At 36.0% G+C, this 24,710-nt stretch overlaps 1 protein-coding gene across 5 annotated transcripts in view; it reads right to left on the bottom strand.

The window, feature by feature from the left end:
* Positions 1-2,450: 2,450 nt before the first annotated feature.
* epha8 (eph receptor A8) overlaps positions 2,451-24,710 on the bottom strand; it is a 95,834-nt gene continuing 73,574 nt past the window's right edge. For 2 of the 5 annotated variants that reach the window (XM_051913158.1, XM_051913157.1), the window contains 14 exons: positions 19,896-20,051; positions 18,623-19,087; positions 16,878-17,002; positions 15,904-16,066; positions 14,740-14,857; positions 13,056-13,123; positions 12,747-12,872; positions 12,212-12,397; positions 10,976-11,037; positions 10,634-10,843; positions 9,830-9,979; positions 7,995-8,185; positions 7,322-7,477; positions 2,451-4,017 (listed from right to left, as the gene is read on the bottom strand). In XM_051913158.1, coding sequence (XP_051769118.1) covers positions 3,903-4,017; positions 7,322-7,477; positions 7,995-8,185; positions 9,830-9,979; positions 10,634-10,843; positions 10,976-11,037; positions 12,212-12,397; positions 12,747-12,872; positions 13,056-13,123; positions 14,740-14,857; positions 15,904-16,066; positions 16,878-17,002; positions 18,623-19,087; positions 19,896-20,051 — 2,291 coding nt within the window. In that variant the 3' untranslated portion in view covers positions 2,451-3,902. The remainder of the gene's footprint in view (positions 4,018-7,321; positions 7,478-7,994; positions 8,186-9,829; positions 9,980-10,633; positions 10,844-10,975; positions 11,038-12,211; positions 12,398-12,746; positions 12,873-13,055; positions 13,124-14,739; positions 14,858-15,903; positions 16,067-16,877; positions 17,003-18,622; positions 19,088-19,895; positions 20,052-24,710) is intronic. The other 3 variants (XM_051913159.1, XM_051913160.1, XM_051913161.1) reach the window with 3 other exon arrangements.

Raw genomic sequence — 24,710 nt, 5'->3', positions numbered from 1 at the left:
TGATCATATGTGCGTTGTGAGTATTTGCAGCTTGTTTCTGTATTTGGTTGTGTTGTATTTGCAGGCGTTTCTGTATTTGGTTGTGTTGTGAGTATTTGCAGCGCGTTTCTGTATTTGGTTGCGTTGTATTTGGAGGCGTTTCTGTATTTGGTTGTGTTGTGAGTATTTGCAGCGTTTTTCTGTATTTGGTTGTGTTGTGAGTATTTGCAGCGTGTTTCTGTATTTGGTTGTGTCGTATTTGCAGGCATTTCTGTATTTGGTTGTGTTGTGAGTATTTGCAGCGCGTTTCTGTATTTGGTTGTGTTGTGAGTATTTGCAGCACGTTTCTCTCAGTCACCGTACCAAATACACATTTTTAGCAACATATCTATTATTCATTTCTATTAACAGCTCTTTTTAATTTTTGTGGTAACAATTTTTAAAGTTTCATTTGTTAACATGAACTAACAATGAAATATACTTCTAAGCATTTATTAATTTTAATGTAAATGAAGATATTTAGTAAAACATTAAAATCAAAAGTATTGCAAAGTGCTACTGTTTTGTCTAATATGTTTCTTTAAAATGAATGGCACAAGTTATGCAGTGCAATGACATTCAGACATTACTTTTTTGCAACCACTATATGCATGTAAAAACTCAATTCTCTTACTGGTTTGGGAGTTCTGATGATGTATGTTGTGTGTGTACAGGTTCTGTATATGTGATCATTCACCTGAAATGAATTCAGAGTATAATCCTCTTCAAGGTGACATTTGCGCATGAATGGTTTCAACGCGTCATGCAGAGGACCATCCAAATGGGCAAGTTATATTCTTGGCAAAGGCAAACACAGACAAAACACTTGCTAATACTTTGTCTCCACATAGATGACAACTTTCATAATGTGACAATGGAAGCTGACAGTCTCTTGATATATGCAATGTAGTCATGAATCAGTTTTAAGACATTAAATTCACAGCTTTACGTTGAAGTAATGAAGAAACCTCTCAAAGGAGAGCGCTAAAGCCCAACGGACATTAAAAGCAATTGCTCTGCTGTCACTGAAGTGCTTTTGGCTTGTGGTTCAGACCGGGGAGATGGGGCTGAATACTCAGGTATGCCTGATAATGCATGATAATGTTTCAGCAAATATCCGTGTAGGTGAATGTCACAAAAACTGTGAAGAAGGGTCATATTTCACCACATGATCAACAGAAAAAGTATATATATTTTGCATAAAGGTCAATGATGTGACAGGTCATTTTTTTTGTCCAAAGGCCTTAATAATAATAAAAAACAAAGATATGACATCCAAAGTATGTAAGGTAGTACAACTAGATCTCATTTATTGAATATATTTTGCTACAAATAAAGGTATTTTAAAGATTTTGAAGTGTCAAAAGGTCATTCGGTTTAACCATCCAAAGGCCAATACAGCCATTTCATTTGTGATTAAAATATCTTAAAATGTAATAAATGTATAGATTCTGGCATGATTTTATAACATCATATATCAACAGAGTGCAAAATGGTATTAAAATTATGTGTCAAAGTTGTTGCTTTGTTATGAGAAAGAATGTCCGGAAAAATTAATTTCATTGATGTCATTCGGAGTAACCAATATAAAGGGACCATTTTGGATCAAGTCATCCGGTCAGTATCATGTGACAGGATGAGACATCATTCAGACACCTGCAAAGGACCACATGGTCATGAAGCAAAGTAACTAACTCTCTTTTAACTATTTGAAAAATTCATGTTTTCACTCGCTCATACGCACGTCCTGAAACATCAGATAATTCGGTACAACCGCTATAAAACATGGAAAATGTAATATTTTAAAAACTTGTACTAAATATAAAATGTTTAATTGTCCGTTTGCTAGCTAGCTAGCTAGATATCAGCCTGTTAGCATTGTTTGAAAATATCGTCATTCGGTAAAACCAAAATTTTGGTTAAACCGAATGACTTTTTTGGTGACAAATTTTGTCCATCTTGTAAAAAATGACAAAAGCAGTGTTAATTGATTATAAAAACCAAATAATCTCAAAATTAATTATATCTCCATTGTTTTTTTATTTACACTTTTAAAAATCTTTATTCGTTAATGACCCATAAATAAATAAAAATAATGCCATGATGTATACTTACAAAAATCTAATTTTTGCAGTGTAAAAAGAAATTATTTCAATTGGTATTTGTTGTTATGAATTTAAATTGTGCAGACAGCATTTTTATTATGGATTGTTATTGACTGATTTACCATAATGAGACATTTTTTAAAGGAAAATACAAGGTAAAATAAATGAATTTGACAGTAAAAATGTGTTTCATTTTCATAATGTCAAAATGAGGGGGAAAAAAACTTAATGGTCTTAAAATATCTTCAGCAAGCAAGCCATGGATGGATGGATGGATGGATGGATGGATGGATTGATGGATCACAAAGAATCAGAAAGAGACAGAGCGAAAAAAAACTTTATTTTATTCATATTTACATATATGATTCATGGTAAGGTATCTCCATTAATCTTTGTCTTACAAACAAATGCACAATTAGGTAATTTAATAATTAAAACAGAATCATTATAATTTAATAAATAATAGGATGAACATACAGATAATACCCTGTTTTCAAAAATTAAATGAGGTCCAGTGTTTTTGTAAAGTCAACATGAAATGGCATTCAAAACCCATTTTACTTCTGTGAAAACAATATCCAACAAGGAGATATAATGTATGGCGGGACTTGATAGGAACGTGAAAAGTGTTTGGAGGGGAACGTCCTTTCAGCTGGCAAAAAAGGCAGAGAATATTTTGATGAAAACTATGAAACATTTTTTCCTTTTAGAACAACATGCACAGATTAATCATTCATAATAAGACCAGGAACATCTAGTAAAGTAAACAGGGTCAGTTTTGATTTCATGTTGACTTTAAAGTAGTCAGTCTCACCATTACAAGATGCACACAATTATGTGCGATTTCCCTTTTATCTCATAATTGTATCTGTTAGTTTTAGTAAAATGAATGATTTTAAACAGCTTAAACTCTGAGAACACTCGATTTTCTCAAGGTAAGAAAGAATAAATATTTTAAAACTGGCCTGAACTCTGAATCCAGTTGTAAGAGAAAGATAGAGATTCCATTTCAGACAGATTTCCAGCGGAATGTAAGTTAAAAGTATTTCTGTTTTCCGCAGACCAACATTTACACATATTTATTCCTCCCATTTCCAGAGGGATCCGGCGCTCTTCTGCACGCAATAAATAACAGCAGGCTGAGTTTCAGAGTGTTTAATCAAACACATGACATACATAATTGCCTTTTTCCCTTTTTACGACCACAGAGACAAAGCAGAGACTAATTCAGCGTTTGTCTGTATTCTTTTGCGCTCCGCAGCTTTTGTCAGGAGCCCAACTGTTTCCTCTTGAGGGTCTCGTTCATCATAGATTATATGCTTGTAGCTTAACTCTTATTCTCCCGTGACGTCGCACTGTTTTCGTCTTTTATTCAGTGTCATGTTTCAGCACTTGAGGCACTCGTAGTTTCATCCATGCCATTGTTGTGGTGCTGTGGTGGGTGTGGCAAAACTATGCATATTCATTTCCACCTTTTTAATATTCATTATTAGGTCCACTTTTCACATATTCATGACTCTATTACTCATAAAATCTTTATCCATGTACAACAATATTTAAATTATGTGTCATTTAAGGCAGTCCAAACATTTACAAAAGGAAGTAAAAGAGACAAGGGATAATTGCAGAATGTCCCGCTGAAGAAGAAAAACTCCATCCTTATCCCGGTAATAATCCACATCAGCTTTCGTTAAGGAACGGACAGTCTTTTGAAGTTCATACACAAGACCCAAACACAGATCAGATCAATATGTACTTGCATTCTGATGAGGTCCGTGATTATATGTGCACTGATGGAACACTCTGGTTCAGTACTTGGGCTCTCATCACCTGGACGCTGGTCATGATCTTCTTCTGATGGCCCATTAATGTGACTCCCAACCTCTGGATGTCACTGAGATGGAAGTGGGAAAAGAAATGTGATTAACTGAAGATTATGAGAAGTGCTCAGCAATTATGATCAATTATTAATGTAATGTATTATAAATGTAAGCATCCAAAACAAGCTTTAACATTAAAAGTCACCCTTTATTTATGTGACCTCAGATTAACTTTAAGGCAGATTTGTCTGCTATTGCCTACAATGCTCACAAACATTTATACAGAAACCTTTCTATTGCTGTAATTGACCCTTTCCAAGATTAGTTAATCATGGCAATTGTAACCATAAACATGATTAATCATACAACTAATTGTGCAGCTCTAATTATGGGCTTTTTATGTTAAAAGATTCATTACAAACATCTGAAACAAACAAATGATTTGCAACCAGCACGGCTGCAGTTGGTCGGGGAAAAATGTTTTTTTTTCCTCACACAAAAACCTTGAAGACATTATGGCTGATTTCATTACCACATCTAATAAAGGGGGTTCTAATAATATGATTTCCAGAAAGGTAGTTGCCATTTAGTTGAAAACTGTGAGTTTGGTCCAAAATTGACCAACAGGGAAAGCACTGACCCACCCATTGAGGAGTAAATGGAAATGTGGAGAAAATATGGACAAAATAGCCATAAAAGACCACAGAACTGCTTTCAGTGAATTAATAATCAGTGTTATTTTAGTATTATTTTTATACTATTATAGTATTTATTATGGAGCCCCTAAAGGGACATGGTGGTGGAAAAAATATGAGATGGGAGGAAAAATAATAAGTCAATGCTTTTGCGTTCCCTCACAAAAACGTTTGCATTCCCCAGAGAAACTTGGAGATCCCTCGCAAAAACTTTTGCGTTCCGCTGAGAAAGTTTGCGTCTCCCCGCGAAAATGTTTGCGTTACCCAGAGAAACTTGGAGATCCCTCGCAAAAACGTTTGCATTCCGCAGAGAAAGTTTGCATTCCCTCGCAAAAACATTTGCGTTCCCCAGAGAAACTTTCCGTTCCCCAGAGAAACTTGGAGATCCCTCGTAAAAACTTTTGCGTTCCGCTGAGAAACTTTGCGTCTCCTCGCAAAAACGTTTGCATTCCACAGAGAAAGTTTGCATTCCCTAGCAAAAACGTTTGCGTTCCCCAGAGAAACTTGGAGATTCCTCGCAAAAACTTTTGCGTTCCGCTGAGAAACTTTGCGTCTCCTCGCAAAAACGTTTGCATTCCGCAGAGAAAGTTTGCGTTCCCTCGCAAAAACGTTTGCGTTCCCCAGAGAAACTTGGAGATCCCTCGCAAAAACATTTGTGTACCGCAGAGAAACTTTTCGTTCCCCAGAGAAACGTTGATATCCATCGCAAAAACTTTTGCGTTCCCCAGAGAAATTTTGCGTTCCCTCGCAAAAACATTTCCGTCTCACCAAGAAACTTTACATTCGTTCTCTATCTCATATTTTTTTCCTTAACCATGTCTCTTTAGGGCAGGGCTCTTTAAGTAGTTTCATTCGAGGTCCGGATTATGAAATCATACTTATTGGGGGGGACTTATTGGTAAAAATGATTTTATTAATTATTAGGTTTAAATGAAAATATTCTCACAGTGAGACTTTGTAACCACAGGTAAAACCATACATGGCTACTCACTACCACTGTCAAATGATATTATATTATGATATGTTATATAGGCCTATAAAAAAAACACCTAAACACATGTAAAAACTACACCTTCACAAAGACATGAATTATAAATTCCCCTACCCACCTAATAAATATATTGCAATATAAATGGCTATAACAGTTTTCAATATAAATATTCCACATTTCTACAAACCATGGTAATTTACTACAGTTCATTCATGGTAAATGTTTGTAAGGGTGGTGATTTTGAGATTTAAAAGTCTTCTATCTTCATTCATGGCACATTTCTCTTGTTTTCCTCATCAGTCTTGATGGGAATGTTGAGGCTGTTTCATCCGATTTAAAACTAGTTTAATCATCAAGTGATTTGTAGTTTGTAACTGAGAGGTGTGTGTTGAATTGAAACACTTCTCACTAGATGTCGCAACGCTGTTTAATAACGGTATCCAGGACCGGGAATAACGCAGCTCCTTTAAGCTTTCGTTCCGTTATCCACTGGGCCGTGCTGCGTAGTTCAAAGTGAACTAGTGAAACACCTGAAACAGCGTTATTTTTCTGTATTTGTTGTTACTGACCGAGAAACAACTTCAGATGATTCAGTGACAGAGCGGTCCAAACGAATTCAAATCGTTTCAGAACATTTGCAAGCACGTTTGGCCAATTCACGGGAAAGAAAGAATCAAGACAAAAGAATGATTAATTCATGAATGACTGGTATCGCTGGTTTAGTCGACAGAAATACGGAACATACACTGCGGCCACGTATCTAACCAAATTTAGCTGCACCGCCAGGAAAAGAGGAGGAGGGAGATTGAGGTGCCGCGGGCCGGATGAAGATGATTGGCGGGCCGGATTTGGCCCGTGGGCCGCTAGTTGACAAGCCCTGCTTTAGGGGTTTTATAATTTACTAATACTTTTATTTTATTTTTTTTACTATTTCTACTTAGCTTTAAATAATTAATTTTTATTTCAGTCTTTGTATTTTAGTACTTCAACTTGTACATATTTCATTTCAGGTAGTTGCCAAGGCAATATCTGTGATTTTCAAGTTTTTTTTTTAAGTTTATGTTTTATATCTAATATTTATATTTGATCTAATTTCAACTTTATCTCAATTAATGAAAACATTTTTCATTTCACTTTGTTCCTCGCATAAAGGCTTCAGAAGACTTAATATAGAATATATTAAAATAATATAGTGCAAAAATCAGAAGAAATGAAGTCATCTGGGTTTGGTAAATTTTCATTTTTGGGTTATCTAAACTTTCAAACATCTGAAGATTTTGAGAGCAGAGGTTTGAGAATGTGTCTCAAGTAAACCCATGAAATCAATTGTTAAAGCTGGTCTATCTATCCAAGCTAGTTCCCAGTTTTTCAAAAATCAGAGATTGATTTGCTGCAATGTCTACAAATCCACTAAAATTGGACCAATAGGAATGGCATTGACCGTACAGTCCTGACACACCACAAAACTGCATCTAATGGTCATTGATCATCTGACTTGAGGAGGTGACGATCAATCAAAGGCTTAAAGCCATAGGACACCTTTAATCTGTCCTTCATCTACCTCAGCGCTTAGATTCACATATCCAGCTGGAACCCTGCGATGGTGAGATGACGCATCTAAAAGGCTTCATTTCTGCATTAGCAGTCTCAAGCACTCCATCGTGTTACGGAGTGAGAACTCAATCAACTCACTGTTGTTTCATGCTCATCACATGTCCTAGAGTCAGATACCCTCCTGCGGCAAAGTGGTCCTTATAACGGCCCATTTTAATGGTGTCCAACCACTCGTCCACCGATCTGCAGCTGGTGAAATCAGGAATGCTTCTGTTCATCAAAGGACTGTTTAGTCTGAAATGAGAGCAGGGGGAGTGAGGAGGTGCGTACAAGATGTACCTTTGAAATGTGGCGAGCGAGGGCAGAAAATCAATACGAGTTAAAATGATAGAGAAGGTGTGTGTGGGGGGGCTGTAGATCTGGCCGGTTTGGGTAGATTAATACATGGATGAAATCCCTATTTCTTCCCATCAGTGCTCCCTGCGCATCTGGATATGCACCGGCAACTTGACAGGACTTGCGCTCCAAGCTGAGCAATTTATACAAGTCCAATTGTGAAAGCAGAAGCGTTCTTTTTTGGTTCACGGCAGATCAATGTCAATATAGCACAGAGGTCTTTTATTTAACAGCGAACACATCTATTTGAGATGAGCTTATTGGAAAACGTACACTCGCGTCTTAAAGCGGCCAGTCGTATTCCCAGCCACTCAGACGAAACTTTCTCATCAACTTTGTGCGACTTTTAATACAGATCATATCTGACACCGACAAAGTGCATTTGTCAGGTGGCGTATCGATTGCCGGTGCTCACCTGCACAATGTGTCCATTGACTTGAGGTTCTCGGGGTTCCGGATCAGCTTGTCCAGGACCGTGACGATCTGGCAGAATCTGGGTCTTTCATTGCGGTCTTTCTGCCAGCAGTCCAGCATTAGGGTGTGGAGGGCACCGGGGCAGCCCATGGGGGCCGGGAGTCGGTAACCCTCCTCTACGGACTTGATCACCTGCAGAAAACCAATCAAACTCAATTCATATGTGGGATATTGCATTGATTTGTCTATTTGCCAAAATGATTCCACTATGGCTGATGTTTTGCCATGTTCTGAATGGAATATACATTCTTTCAGAAATCATTCTAATATGCTAATTTGATGCTCAAGAAACATTTCTTATTATTATCAGTGTTGGGGGTAACGCATTACAAGTAATGCGAGTTACGTAATCAGATTACTTTTGTCAAGTAACTAGTAAAGTAGTCCATTACTTTTAAATTTACATCAAAATATTACTTCAAATAAGTAACACAAATATGTAACACAAGTTATTTTGTTTTCCTATTTAATGACTGACACCTCTCATGTCCCCAAGTTGAGAGAAATCGGGTGTCCAGAGGTGTGCGCTGTGTGAACATGATGGTTATTCTAGACTAGTTTTAGATAAATGTGAACATGCATTTACTGAGATTTACTCATTTACTTCTTCTGCATCCTATTCTTCTGTATTGCAAAATGGCATCACAGCTGAAAGGTTTGTTTGAGTTGCGCCCTCTACTGTACAGGCATGAATTTGCATTTCCTTCAGCCTGAGACTTATTCATTTCACTTTGGGTGTGAAATGGCCTTTACATTTGCCAAAAATAGAACTTTTTTGTTGTTATAAAAACAAACAAACAAACAAGATGAGCCCATGTGAGGAAAAGCAACGCAAAAGTAATGTAACGCATTACTTTCCATAAAAACCCAATTAGTTACTTTTTTTAGTAACACAATATGTAATGCATTACTTTTAAAAGTAACTTTTCCCAGATTATTAATGTTAAAACAAGTAGTGCGGCTTAATATTTTCATGATTTTGTTTTCCATTTTTTTCAGGATTCCTTTACTAGAAAGATTAAAAGAACTTGATCACCTGCAGAAATCCAATCAAACTGAATTAATATGTTGGACATTGCACTGATTTGTCTATTTACCAAAATTATTCCACTATGGCTGATGTTTTGCAATGTTCTGTAAAGAATATTCATTCTATCAAAACTCCACTCAGAAATTATTCTAATATGCTAAACCAGAAAACCAGTCAAACTGAATATGTCAAATTGATTTGTCTAATTGACAAAATGATTCCACTATGGCTGATATTTTGCTATGTTTAGGATGAAATATTAAACTATTATTCATACTGGGCGCTGCATACTGCAAAGTACACTAAACATTACCTACTCTTTTTTTGAAAACAGTATGAGCAACATTCTTCATTGTTACTTTTTCTTATCTGGGCAAGAGAAATAATTAACAAGCGGCAATAAGCTGTTGTCGCATTATCTCAATATGCATATTAAATTTAAAAAATTATATATTTTTAATCCTTTTTATGTAAAAAATGTCAACTCTTAGTAGTCTGATCAAATAATGAGTCAAAGTAGTGAATCATGCATCACACTGGAAACATGCTTTTAATTATTATTAGACAATTTTATTTTTTAGAATTTTAGTTGAAATACCAAAAAATTGAAAATATCTAAAATCCTGCAGATCCAAGATAAATTGACTCCTTCATAGGATATGACAAAATACTTATTTGAAGTGTATGCTAGCACACTATTCTGAACATAAGAGCCAATATGAATATGAAGTGTAATTTAGACCCACATCTCTGTTGGTCAAGTTCCAATATGGCCGTTCTCCATATGACATCACTTCCCACATCACAACTCCATAACTCCATACATCACTGGAGGAGGAGAATTTCCGATAGGCAATGGCCTCCGGTGCTGTCCAACGGATTGGGATCTTTCCTCCCTAAAATTCCATATAGACAGTGATGGACAAAAGTTAGGGAGAAAAATTGAGATGCGTATAAAAAGAAACAGCACCAAACATTCATATGATACAAAACAAACATGTCAACAAAATGGTAATGCATTTTTTTATTTATTTTTTTTACCAAAAAGTTTTTTGTTTTTGTTTTTTTATCTAAAGTTTGTGTAAAAAAAAGTTATAGATCAGTAAGATTTTCAATTTTTTGGAAATAAGTCTCTTTTGCTCATTAAGGCTGTGTTTATGTGATCAAATGTACAGTAAAAACAGCAATATTGTGAAATATTATTGCAATTAAGAATAACCATTTTCTATTTTAATACATTTTTAAATTAAACGTATTCCTATGATCAAAGCTGAATTTTCAGCATCATGACTCGAGTCTTCAGTGTCACATGATCCTTCAAAAAATCATTCTAATATGCTGGTTTGATTCTCAAGAAACATTTCTAATTATTAGATCTATCTATCTATCTATCTATCTATCTATCTGTCTGTCTGTCTATCTATCTATCTATCTATCTATCTATCTATCTATCACTAACATTTGAAGGTAACTCTATTAAGTACTGTGGTCTTCATAGATTCTGCTGAGTATGTTTCTGGAAACGGACACAGCAGGAAACGGACACTTACACTGGTGGTGTAGGCTGCATCAGGGTCGTCCTCCAGCACGCGTGACAGACCGAAGTCTGAAATCTTGCACACCAGATTACTGTTGACCAGAACATTCCTGGCAGCCAAGTCCCGGTGGACGTACCCCAGATCAGCCAAGTAAGTCATGCCAGCTGCTATGCCACGCAGAATCCCGACCAGCTGAATAATGGTGAACTGACCATCATGTCTCTGTTTCGATGGAAGAAAAACAAGGCGAGGGAGAGAAATCAGTGAAGTTTAACTTTGGTTCACGGGGAGGTTCAGCGAGGCGAAGCAAAACTACAGTGGAATACAAGAACAAACAGAAACGTGTTTACACACCCTCAGGAAAGAGTCCAAGGAGCCGTTCTCCATGTACTCTGTGATGATCATTACCGGTTTGCCTTGGCAGAGAATGTAAAAACATGCAGAAAAACAGGGAAAGAACAAGGAAAAGATGTCAGGAGATTGGAGTGATGATGTAAAGTCTGGGTAAAGAAAAACAGAACTGTAGGTTTTCTTCACTTTTTACTCAACTATGCGTGAATTATTAACTTATACCAATGTACATTCATTTGATCATTATTGCAAAATATACCGAGTTCATTACCCCGATGTGAAGGCATATATATGTATATATATATATATATACAGGGCTGCATGGACGTAATATACGGACACATATCCAGTTATACACTTAAGCCATGACTGGCTGTATTCATGCGATAGCCTACTCCGCACGATGGACATTTTGACATCTGTGTGTGCATGCATTTGACTATTCAGGCGCAAGGAGAACTGATCGAGCGCTTCTGTTGTGTGTCATTCAGAGCGATTCAGCCTATCCTCCCCTTCACTAACAGCAAGTTAATCGATAAAGAATTGTGATTGAATTGTAATTTTAAGATACGACGAGCTTGGCTACCTTTCATTTGGCTGTAGGCTGAAATTATATTCAATCCGCCAAAGTGGCTAGTGGGAGTGGCTGTCTTACCCGCCACAGCTGAAATCTACCCGCACATACTGTGATGTCAAGCCCTGTATATATATATATATATATATATATATATAAATATTTAAATTATATTATTAAAATGTATTTTAAATGTTTTTTTTTTTAAAACAATGTATATATATATATAAAATATATATATTAAATTTAAGTATAACAAAACGTAAACTTTGTAATATATATATGTGTATATATATATATATATATATATATATATATATAACTATTATTATACAAAATTTACATTTTGTTATATTTAAATTATAAATATAAATATAAAATAAATATAAAATGTATTGTTTATAAGCTATATATATATATATATATATATATATATCATAATATATAATATTAAATATAAAAAAAATAACATTTTGAAAAAAAAAAAAGATACATATAATTCTTATATAATTATTTAAAATTGCATTCTATTGTATAATGTAAATGGGATAGGGGAAACATTCTGCTACATAAATGGTATGGAATGATTCTGAACACAAAATAAGGTACTTCAAAAATGTTCCATTCATAAGTGCATGACACTGATGGACATTTGAAGCACTTACTGCGGGTAACAACCCCCTCCAGGTGGATGACGTTGGGGTGATCGAACTGTGCCATGATGCTGGCCTCGCCGAGGAAATCCCTCCTCTGTTTCTCAGTGTAGCCGGCTTTAAGAGTCTTCAGAGCCACCGGGATATCACGTTTCCCGGGCAGCTTCATCCGCCCATAACACACTTCCCCAAACTCTCCTGATGTGTGCCAGAAAAAAAGGATTATACAGTGGACAGTGTCCACTCATGTTGGATTTGGATTCAAGTAAGACTTTTGACCTTCACAATGAGTCACATGACATCTGAATGCTTTGTCATTAGTACTACAATTATGTGTACAGTCGTGCTCATGTTTTTTTTTTTCTATTTATGTGTATGTATGTATGTATGTATATATATATATATATATATATATATATAGTGAATGTTAATCTATCATTTTTTCATCTGTTTTGTATGATATCTTTTTTTTTTTCATTATTTTCTTCATATCTTGTTGATTTCGATGCCCAGGTGTATTTCACACAATCGCCAAGGACAGCTATACCTGAACCGATGATTTTCTCTATTTTGATCCTGGACGCTTCAATTTCTCTGGCAAATTCGTGGACAGCCTGGCAGGGGTCCTCATATGTGTGGGGATCAATATAAAATCTGGCTTCTGGAAATGATACTAGAATAAACAGAATTAGCATTTGGTCACATATTGCAGCATGAAAGCAATTTCCAGTCACAGCCACAATCTCTGAAGGGCCCAGGCAGCAGCTACAGCAAGATATTGGACCAAAAAAGCAATAGTTTCCTGCCTAAAATTCATTAAAAGAGAAATCATCAGGGGAAAGTGTGCGTCTCATACCATGGCCATTTTGGTAGTGCATTTTCTCCTCGTCTGAGTCTTGGAAAGCTTTGCTGTATCCACAACGTCTGTAATGCAATCCAGAAGGAGAAACAGAAATATGTTTATTTTTTTTAAAACGGCCTTGTGATGTACATCCCACATGTTAATAATATTCAAATGTAAAACTTAAAGAATGTAAAACTTAATTAACTCGACACTTAATTACCAAAGAACTTCAAGACATTTTTGATAACAAACGTCCTTTGTTTTAATCCGCTGCCTTATATTTATCAAACAAACTGAAAAAGTGTCCGTTCATTGATGTTAAATTTTCTTCAAATTCATTATTTATCACAAACTTGTGGAAATCATTGGCATCAAAAAGCAATAGAGAGCAACAAAGACCACTCACTTTTTCAGTGTTTTCACATTCATTTTCTCCATAAGTTCTTCAATAAAGAGTTCAACTCATGATCCAACTCAACCAGCTCTGAGTTGAATTAAACTGAACATTTGATTTGAAGCAAAAAGTATTTTTGAAAAGCCCCCCAAAAATTCAAGAATGCAATCGAATCAGAAACAGCGGTACAACACGAAACAATCTAGGCTAAGATTGAAAGTATAAAATTTACATTTAAACTTTATAGCAAAATATTCAAACATATGCAAACATTACATAATCCACAAAGCTTCATGGGAGTTTCATGATATTTGATACAGCACTTTTGTACATTATTGCATTATTAAATCAATTTCTGTATGGAGAAAATGAATGGGATTTTTATTTCTGGAACCCCACTGTTGTGCTATATATGATTTAAGGATATTTCGCAGTGTTATTAGTCCAAAATCAATCAAATTTAATTTCCATTGTACAGGCCAGTTCACACAAGGACAATAACTATAACAATAACAATAAATATAAAGTTTTAAAAATCATTCTAAATATAAAAGAATAGCAGAGTCCACACCACAACTATAATGGCACAAAGAAATGATATCTTTGGAATCACTTTCAGAACTATTTTTTCCAGCTGATAAATGGTAAAAACATTGACAGCCAATCAGAATCCATCCTGCTTTAATGAGCTTGAGCATTTAAAGCGGTAGACAACAAAACTGCAGTGCCTGCTTAGAATAAACAGAACGTTTTCATCTGCTGGTGTGGACTCTAATATCGTTATAGATACCTTTATAGTTATCGTTCTTGGTGTGAACGCGCTTTAAGGTGTGTATTTATATATACATAGTGCCGTGAAACACTTTCACAGATAATTACAACAGGAGTCATTGAGCTGTTTGAGTGGGATTATTTCAGGATGGGAAGCTGGCATGAATATTCTCTTAATTCACGCAAAAATGACAATTCTTCCTCATTTACTCTCATATCAATCTAAACCTGTATGACTTATGAAGATGTACAATAGCAAAATCAAAGATATTTCCTATTCTCCTTGTTGCGTTCACTAGAGAAGGAGAGATGTTCGATTTGTGAATTAATCATTCTATTGAATCAATTTTTTTCAATGAATCATTTGCTCCAGTTCACAAAACAGGTCTGAATTATTAAAAAATTCAGCTCATCCAGTCAATGATTCAGTCACAGACAGACAGAAAGAAAGTCACACAGGTTTGGAATGATCTATATGAACTATCCCTTTAACATATGTAACAGAATAAAGCAGGGGAAATGAATGCAGACAATTCAAAGTACTCCTCTTGCCGTTTTCTGCAGATGACAACGGCCAGAAATGTCACCAGTCCCGTTACCGAAGCCACGCAGATCCAGATAATCGTCATGTTGGTATTTCGCAGCAGAGCTGGCGAAGAAAAACAGAAACCAAATATCAACACTAACGTGTCATTAAACACTCTGAATCATCAGCAGTTCTTTCACTGCAGGCGACGTTCGACCAGCAATGGCATGTTTGTGTGCAATTCAAACACATGAAAACAATAAGCTTCACAAGATACAGCTGTGTAAGGTGCATCAATATATAAACTGAAGATATAAGATATAAATTTGTATTTTTCTGATCATTCAAATCATTGGAGTTGCCATATTTTGGACAATGATTTGAGAAATTTGTAAACTTTACCCACCATTAGTTTTTAACATGTTAAGATTAATGAGAGAGACATATTTTTATATTTAAAATTATATTTCCCAATATATTTAATGTAGGGAGAGAAAAAAAAAAAGGATATATATATATATATATATATATATGAATGTATATTTATTTAATATGTATTATACATTAATAGATTATTAAAAATTATTAAAATATATTAAGCTAAAAAATAATCATAAGTAAATATAAACATACAAAACAAATAAACTTGATAACTATGTCCTGGCAGAAGGAAGAGATTTAATTATTAAATTTACCATTTCATTTAATTTTCTCTTTATTTTAGCAAAATTATGACCTTATATAAAAACTCACCCCTCTTAACTCAATATTCCAAGTTAATACATTAAAAAAATATGAAACATATAAAAATTAAATGAATACATAAATTATTAAAATATAAAAAATATTAAAATAAAAAATAAACAAATAAGCATTACATTACTTTAAAAAGAGCTTACCTCTTAAACAGGTATATTAAAAATATACCTCTTTAAGTTTTTGCAGCTTTTTCCCTGTTTTGTTCTCACTGACAGATATTAATGAAAATATTTATAAAATAAATTAATATCAAAGTCTTCTTTCCATATTTCACCTGCTATGAGATCATCACACTGGCTCTGTTCCAGTCCAAATGCTTGTTAAAAATAACGGCACATCTCTCCTCAACAAGCCGCATGATTTGAGTATCATCCATGTCTGTATAGCATTAGTAATTATTTAACACTCACTTGCTTTGCCGGTCTGTATCTCCACTGACTGGCTGAAACGCCCACAGCCAGCCGAGGTTCTGGCCCGAATCTGGAAGATGTAGCTCGTGCCAGGCTTCAGACCTGACACTTTAGCGCTGGTGTTCTTTGACTTCAGTGTAGCATAACTTTGCTGTTCGTTATCCTATGGAAAAATGCCAGACAGACAATGAGAGGTTACATTCAAGTAAATAGTCTATTTAAGGTCAATTATGTAAATACAATCCATAAAGACAATAGTGGACAATTCACACCAGGACCTGACAAAATCTTGTTTTGAGACCCAGCCTAGAGGATTGGACCGATTAAAATGAAGTGCTCACTAATCTGTTAGCATTCCCCGCTTCACCCCACTGCGTCCGTGAACTCTGTCCCCACCGAAGGGTTTCGCTTTGTTAAAATGCCTTTGATGCTCCTCTGTCCCCTGAGGAGACCGCCGGCGCCGTATATCTATCAAAAACCTCTGCATGGTCTTTGTTAAGCACCATTCCCCAGGAATCAACACACGGGCAGCGGCTTGGCAAACAGGGATTGCACGTAAATCATATTTACATAGTGGCATTGTTGACTAGGCACTGTATACTAATTCTCTGTCACAGCTGATTTCTCTTTTGCGCCATTAGGCAGCAAAGCTCCCGGCTCATGCGACAATTAACTTCCCTCCAGTGTTTGGCAGCGCTCGCTGTGTTTGCCTTCAATGTCACTTTAAATAATCTCTCCAAATCAGTCTGAGAGCACTATTGGTTGGTAATTTCCTTTCAATTAGCCTGAGCTGCCAATAAACCGAGTGGTTAAATTGAGATATTTGACTCCAGGCTAGTCTATAAAATGTGACCCTTCATTAAATGGGACTCGCCATCAAGCCATTTATATAATAATAACAAGACCTTCTCAGTTAATGAATAAATATCACTCCTTTAGGACTTAGAGTGTATTCACTCTGATGAAGAAATTACCTTTTCATAATATTTGATGTCATATTCTAATATAACTCCATTTGGCTGCGCTGGTTCGTGCCAGAACAGAGTGACACTGTTCTGACTGGCATTTTCTTGTCGGACGGCCATTACTTGAGATGGAGCTGTGAAAACAAGGATATGATGGTCTCTTAAGCAAGACAGCAGATTCATTTTACAACAATAATTTTATAGATAAGAGAAGAAATACAATTTACAGTATTATAGCTGCTGGAAAATCCAGATAATACCAGATTTACATGGTTTCTAGCCTATCATTTATCCATGTTAGCTGGTTCAAGCTAGTTTAGGTGATTGATCAGCTAGTCAACTAGCTGGTTGGACCAAGGTTAACCAGGTAAGGGCTGGAAGATCACTATAACTACGCTCAGTTCCTGGAGTGCCACAGTCCTGCAGAGTTTAGTTTTAGTTTCCCCGATCTAAACTGTTTGAAGGAGGCCATTTACAGCTGTTTCAAACTACTTTAGGTGTTTGAACAACTATACTACTAGCTGGTGAGATAAAGTTCAACCTGGTTAGCGCTGGAAGACCACCTTGACTAATTTTAAGCCTGATTTTGGGCCTGATTTGCAACCCCCAATGATCTGAGGGGTGTGCCCAGATTCGAGGCTTCTCACAACTGTCATTACGATTATTTTACTGCTCCTGATTGCCTCGAAGCCTGCACAATCCCAAATTGTGTATGATATTTCGACTCTTGATCGGGCTGCCTCTGACGTAATACCCGCAATAGCCAATCAGAGCGAGCAAACTGGATGTTGTGTGCTTCTATAGCTGAAACTTGGCAGTCACAAACATGCCACAAAAGTGGAGTATTAAGAAAGATCATCACCCATATTCTTTTTTCTCCTCTGTTTTTCTTCCCGTAAAACAAGATTCAAGCCAGGAGAATCAGCCGACAACGTCGATCGTCCTCCATTTGTTTTTCTTCTCAAGTCATGTTTGATCTCGCAAGTCTTCGTGAGATCTTGTCTAACTGTGAAAATGTTACTACAATTGACAGGTGTGAGGACTCACAGTCCGGACGAATCTTCTATTGTGTCCCTTAAGAGGATATAATGCTAAAAATCGGTTGAAGTTGTCATTATGTCTGTGGTCTCCCACAGTTTTAAAATCGGTTAAGATTTGAAAATCGTCTAGTGTGTTAAAAACTGACCATTTACAGTCTGGTTCAAACTAGTTTATGTGGTTTATCAGCTAGACTAGCTAGCTCATGGAGCAGAGGTTAAACTAATTAGGGCTGGTAGACTACCTTGACCAAGCCTATTCAAAAGTGGTCGTTTATGGTCATTAGCTAGTTTAAACTAATTTAAGTGCTTGATCAGTTAAATTAGTAGCTGGTTTGGCTTAGGTCAACCTGGTTAGGGGTGGTAGACGACCTTAACTAAGATTTTCAAAACTAGTCATTTATGGTCATTAGCTAGGTCAAGCTAATTGAGGTGGTTGATTAGTTAAAGTAGTAGCTGATTTGGCTGCGATAAACATGGTTAGGACTGATAGATTATATTGTCTAAACTGGTCAATTATGATCATTACCGGTTCAAACTAGTTGATCAAACTTGTTGGACCACTTTTGCTGAGGTTAACCTCGTTTTAAAACACATCATGTTCTGGTCAACTAGCTAGACCACCTTAGGCTAGTAAGACCTGGATTTTTAAGTGTTTTAAGAATTATATGAATAATAAATGCAATCAAACTTTAATGACCCAACAGTGTCTCCTACCTGCCTGGTTTGTGGTGATATTGACCGTCACCGACTGTGGAAGTTCGTTGCTCAAGTGTGTGACTCCATTTAGCGCAACAATACGGAAGGTGTAGTTAGCGTGAGCAGCGAGATTCAGCACTGTCACCCATGGTTCTGTAAGTCCCGTCTGCTGAGGGATAAAGCGCACCGGGGCCGCTCCTGTCCGGGCCACCACGACCCCATTCAAGGGTCCTCCACCTCCAGCTGTCCCACCAACAGCTCCATTGGTGTCTGCAACACCCCCATTGACATTCCCCACCCCATTACTTCCACCAGCAGCCACCCGACAGTCCTCACACTGCGTCCCGTCTTTGTCGCACTTCTGGCAAAGGACGTCATAGATGACATCACTGCGGCCTCCTGTGTCCAGAGGTGAACCCCACTCCAGACTGACCGAGGTACCGTTCACATATGAGATGATGTTTACTGGAGCTGACGGAGGTCCTGCGGGGAGGGCGAAGTTAGACAGTTCTTAATTATAGGTTAATTAGTGAGGTTCAGGGAATTGGTGGTTATCAGGCTAGCCGATCAAACGAGAATGATTGAATTTGCACTTCAGTAACCACACGACCCTGGTTCAACAAGTAATCTTGTCTTACGATTTTTCCACTCATTAAAAGTTCAAAACAAGTTCCATTTTTGTTCCCAAAAAGTATTTGGTGACTTAGGGCACAACTTAAAAATACACTATAATAATAATTAAATTAGATTAATATAATAAATTTGTTTTAAAGAAAGATAGCACAAGCATACTTTTCAAGCAAAACATTTCACAGAAATATTTAGTTAGGTTTAAAATAAAATAAAATAAGATAACATAAGTTTAAGATTTTTTATTTTATTTTTTATTTTTATTTTATCAGGCTTGCTAATCAAGCTGATCAAATTATTTATATATCAGAAAATACAATAAAAATATTTATAAAATAAAATATATATTGTGAAAAATGAAGACAAATTGTATTGTGTGACTTTGTGCTTGTTTGTTGTTAGTGGAAAATGTTCATTGTTAAAGTAATGATCTAATGAACTTGAGGAGAACTGACATCATACATTCACTAAAAATCACCAAAACACCAGCATAAGACACATACAGTACTTCGAAAATTATGAAGTTAGTGAAGAAAAAAGATGCATTTGAAATAACAATTCACTTAATTTATCATGTATATCTTATGCATTGATATTCAGACATTATAATGCGTTTTCAAATACTTTTTGGCCATTGTATCTAAAAAACGAAAAGACTCACTTGTGCAGGGAGAAGCTGGTGGATCTGTAGAGGAACGATAGAAGTTGGCATCACATGGGCAGGTTAGAGCCGCTCGTGTCTCAGAGTGACTGTGGAGGGGACATTTCCCACAGAGCTGATCTCCTGCCACTGGCTTGTAGAAACCCACCTCACATGCTAACAGGAAATACAAAAACAGCGTTGAACTACTATGTTCAACACAAACTGCTTCTTTACTGCTTAGATGTTCATAAAACGGGTTTAAAGTGGACCTATAATGCCCCTTTTCACAAGATGTAATTTAAGTCTCTGGTGTCTCCAGAATGTGTCTGTGAAGTTTCAGCTCAAAATACCCCACAGATCATTTATTATAGCTTGTCAAATTTGCCCCTATTTGTGTGTGAGGAAAAACACGCCATTTTTGTGTGTGTCCCTTTAAATGCAAATGAGCTGCTGCTCCCGCCCCCCTTTCCAGAAGAGGGTGGAGCTTTAACAGCTCACGCTTCGGTTGCTCAACAAATACAAAGCTGGAGAATCTCACGCAGCCAAAATGAGGATTGTCAGTAATGGTGTTCAGCCTTACTTTGTTCAAACCGGAGTCGGACACTGATGGAGAGACTCAGGAAGAAGTTACAACTTTTAGAATGAAACTGGACGTTTCTGAACGGTTAGTGGATAAATTTATGTAGTTGCTGTGGAGTTGATTCAACTCATCGACTAGCATGTGCCGTCATGTTAATCTTTTGTGCAAATCCAGTGTTGAATTGACCCTCGTTTGTGAAGCAGTCCGGCGTAAAATGACGGCATGGCAACGACACTCTACTACAACAACTCTTCCTCTTCTCTAAAGCAGCCCAACATGGCCTCACCCGCTTTGTTGCGTGTTCTCGGGCGCAGGGTTTATGTAAATTTTAGGGTTAGTGATGTCACTAACCCGGGAAGAAGCTTGTTGTAGTCCCTACCAGCCGTTTGTTGTAGTCCATAAAAAGCGATTTCTGTAAAAGAAAATATCTCCCTTTTCATTGAACTTTGAGCGTCGTAACTTTGCAGATGTTGTTTATGCTCTAACAGCAACATTACACACTAACTAAAGTTAAAAAAGTGAAATCATAATCAAGGACCCCTTTAAAGTCATGAAATCAAAATTAACTATTTGCTTTCTTAATGCATGTTCCTGTTCCTCATTAGTACATTTTCCACATCACAATCAATTCCCTGTGGAGTCTTATATGCTCTCTCATTGAATATCCTGGTTTACTCAGAAATGAGTAAAAAGTGTTGCAAATGCCAATTTTATTGAACATTATTTGAACAAAATGAAGTGCAACAGGTTGTGAACAAGTAGTGCGAAACTCACTCTCAAGTGTAGCGGTTCAGAGTTTGCAAAAAGAATGTTCAAGTAAGGACAACAAGTACATGGGTGAGGAATCTGAGCTTTAGGGAAGAAAAAAAGAATTGAGAATTAACATAGAGTGATAGCAAGATCTTTATCTCCACCGACAGAAACCCCAGGGAGTCCAAAAAGTATTCCTTCTTGCAGTATTTATCCTTGTCTGTTTTCTCTTTTGGCTTGATCCGATTAATCCTTCGCTCCCTTGATGTTTTTTTGAAAAGCTCCCGAGTTGAAAAGCAGGTCACGATAAACATTGGGGCCGTACACTCATAGTGACGTCTATATGCTTTGAAGTTTTTGACAGACTACCCCTGGCAAAACAATCAGAAGCGCACATTCAACATACACACCGACAGACATAAGTTAATCATGATGAACTTTGGTGACCTTTTCCGTTTGGGCTGAAATTTCTCTTTTAAGACTCTTTCTACTTAGTAAGTCTCTTTTCAAAGCTGATAAGAGTAAAGAAAAAGCATGAGGGTGAGAAGATAGAGACTCTGGTGCTCTTTATCCGGGGGTGTTTACATACACTACATTAGGGTTGCGGTGTTCTTCTGTTCTTCTATTTTTTGCACATTGGCACACTGTTTGGTTTGTCAGCACCTGTCAAAGCGCTGCTCTCCTTGCAGCCACATTTGCATTGCAATGAATTTTAATGAATATTTACAGCCATTGTATGCTGACCTTGATTTTTACTCTTTGTGTAGATAGTTAAGTAAATATGGTTGAAAAGAATATCCACCAAGATGGTTTTCATGACCAGACTATGCAAGGTGTTGTGATTCAACAAGGTGATTCAAGCATCGGCACAAATGTTTTTATTTACCATAGTGTAACCTCATGCAGTCTATTAATTGATCATGAATGGGCGTCTTTCCATGGTCAGTGTTGCAAACCATGTTGGAGTAATTCCTATTTCATTAATAAAAATTCAACATGAAATCATCATAAGATTGATAAAGATTTTTTGGATTATTTATTTTAAGATTAGAAAAATCATAATATAATATAATATAATATAATATAATATAATATAATATAATAAAACTTGTTAAAACATGTAAATAGTTGGAGTGCACTGAAAATTTACCCACATAAATTAAAATGTTTGGCTAAAATGCTAAATAATAAAAATTACTTAATAAAATATATTTTAAAATAAGTAAAAAATATTAATAAAAATATAATATTATATGATTAGTGCTGTCAAATCAATTAATCGCATCTAAAAGTTTGTTAACATAATACATGTGTGTATAAATATGTGTGTACAGACACACACACACACACACACACACACACACATATATATATATATATATATATATATATATATATATAGTTTGTATTAATATAATATAATATAATATAATATAATATAATATAATAAATTTGCTAATATATGTCCACATTCACACTACTGGAGTGAAAATTATTTTTAAAATAATTTATTTAAAATATTTATTTAAGGAAAATTTATTTAGCCACATACATTTCAATTTTTGGCCAAAATAAAATAAAAATAAATTTAAATAATTGTTTACTTATTTTCTTAATTATTTTAAAATAATAATATTAGATGTTTTAAAATAAATGTTTTGGCCAAATATTCAATGTACTGTATGTGGTGTTATCCAAAAGATTATGTATGATTATGTTTCTGAAAATAATGTAGTGTTAATGGGTCAAATATTTGACCTTATGATCTTTAAAATAGTTCACCTAAAAGGAAAATTGTGTCATCATATACAGTACTCACGCTCGTGGCTTTCTGGAACACAAAAGCAGCACCATTAGGGTGAGAAAAAAATGCCAGAAGTTTCATTTGGACAAACTGTTATTATAAGAGAGTTATTATGAGTATACTGCAGTACTCACAAAAATGCACACGGAAACAGTCTTCATACTGACAAACACTTATGGGAGCCGAACAACAGCTGCTAATGAGCTGGAGGATTGTCTGAGTGATGTATGATTCTGTCAGTGAAATCATAGCTGGAAATGGGGCACTCCATCACAGCTCCTCTAAACACACGTGCTGTAAATGTCCCCCTCGCCACTGAAGGGGTTACTGATTGCTCAGGCACAGGACGCATCCAGCACACTCACGTTAGTGTGTCATTCGCCTGGTACGCGCTGTCCTGCTCTAGATTTGGACCAGCCACACACACAGTACAGCGGTGTACCATTTTGAAGGAGTATGAAGGCCTGTACTGTTACTGTAATGATTGTTTCCCATGAGAGTCATAAAAACCGAACAGATGTTCCTATTCAGCCTCTAATATACAATGCAAACATTTCTGCTTTGGTGTTTTAACATGACATAATGGCTAAATCCCTAAATGGCCTAACAAAAGTGCATTGTTATGATGCGTTCAAGTCATGTCGGAAGGATCATATTTACGAGTTGAATGCACATGAACACCCCTACGAAGTGGGAAGCTCTAGATTTTCTTTAAGCCCAGAGTTTATGCTTTGGGGACGTGTCAATGCGAAACGTGTTGGAAAACAACAATACTTAAAGGTATTTAACAGTGACATTGTCAGGCTTTTTAATTTACAACAAAATAAGCTAAATCGCATGCACAACATATGATAGCATTGTAATACAATGATGTAACGATAAAGTGGCTTCATAAAACAAACCTGATGCACATTTTTTGTTCTTCATTTTCTAGAAGTAGAGTTTAAAAACCTTGCTGTATTTTTGTGTAGTTAATTTAGAGAAGGTACACCGCCATCTTGCTCCAACGAATGTGACTTGAATGCACCTGACGTCATAAACACGACTTCCCAGTTCATAAATATGAACTTCCAAGGAGGACATGAATGCACCATTATTTTAGGTCCAATGATTCCATTATTATGTTAAGTTTCTTGCACCAGAGTGCAACAGAGTGTTTCTGCTACTGTGCCTTAAGACGTATCTAAATGACCTCTGTTATGATTGGATAACTAAATACTGAGTAGGCGTAAACATGTAAAAGTGGGCGGTCATATGTTAATGAGCTAATGACTAATGTCAGAGTACACCAGTGACTGCCCACTTTTTCAAGTGTTTTTCCCATTAATTTTCTCCTTAGTCCTTAATTTTAGTATGCCATCTCTAAATCTCTCTGTCTATAAACACTGATTATAATTATAAATGTCTTTCATCTCATTCCCTCCCTAAAAATCAAGATTATTGAGTTTATAAGAAACCGCTTATGCTTACCAAGGCTGTTTATTTGATTAAAAATACAGGAAAAACACTAATATTGTGAAATATAAACATTGTTTTCTATTTTAAAACATTTTAAAATGTAATTTATTCCTGTGATGCAAAGCTGCATCATTACTCCATTTTTCAGTGTCACATGATCCTTCAGAAATCATTCTAATATGCTGATTTGATACTCAGGAAATATATGATTATCAATGTTGTGCAGCTTAAAAGTATTTAT

The sequence above is a fragment of the Ctenopharyngodon idella genome, chromosome 11 (genome assembly GCF_019924925.1).
Source record: "Ctenopharyngodon idella isolate HZGC_01 chromosome 11, HZGC01, whole genome shotgun sequence".
In the NCBI taxonomy this organism is placed as follows: domain Eukaryota; kingdom Metazoa; phylum Chordata; class Actinopteri; order Cypriniformes; family Xenocyprididae; genus Ctenopharyngodon; species Ctenopharyngodon idella.
This window is presented reverse-complemented; position numbering and strand designations above follow the sequence as displayed.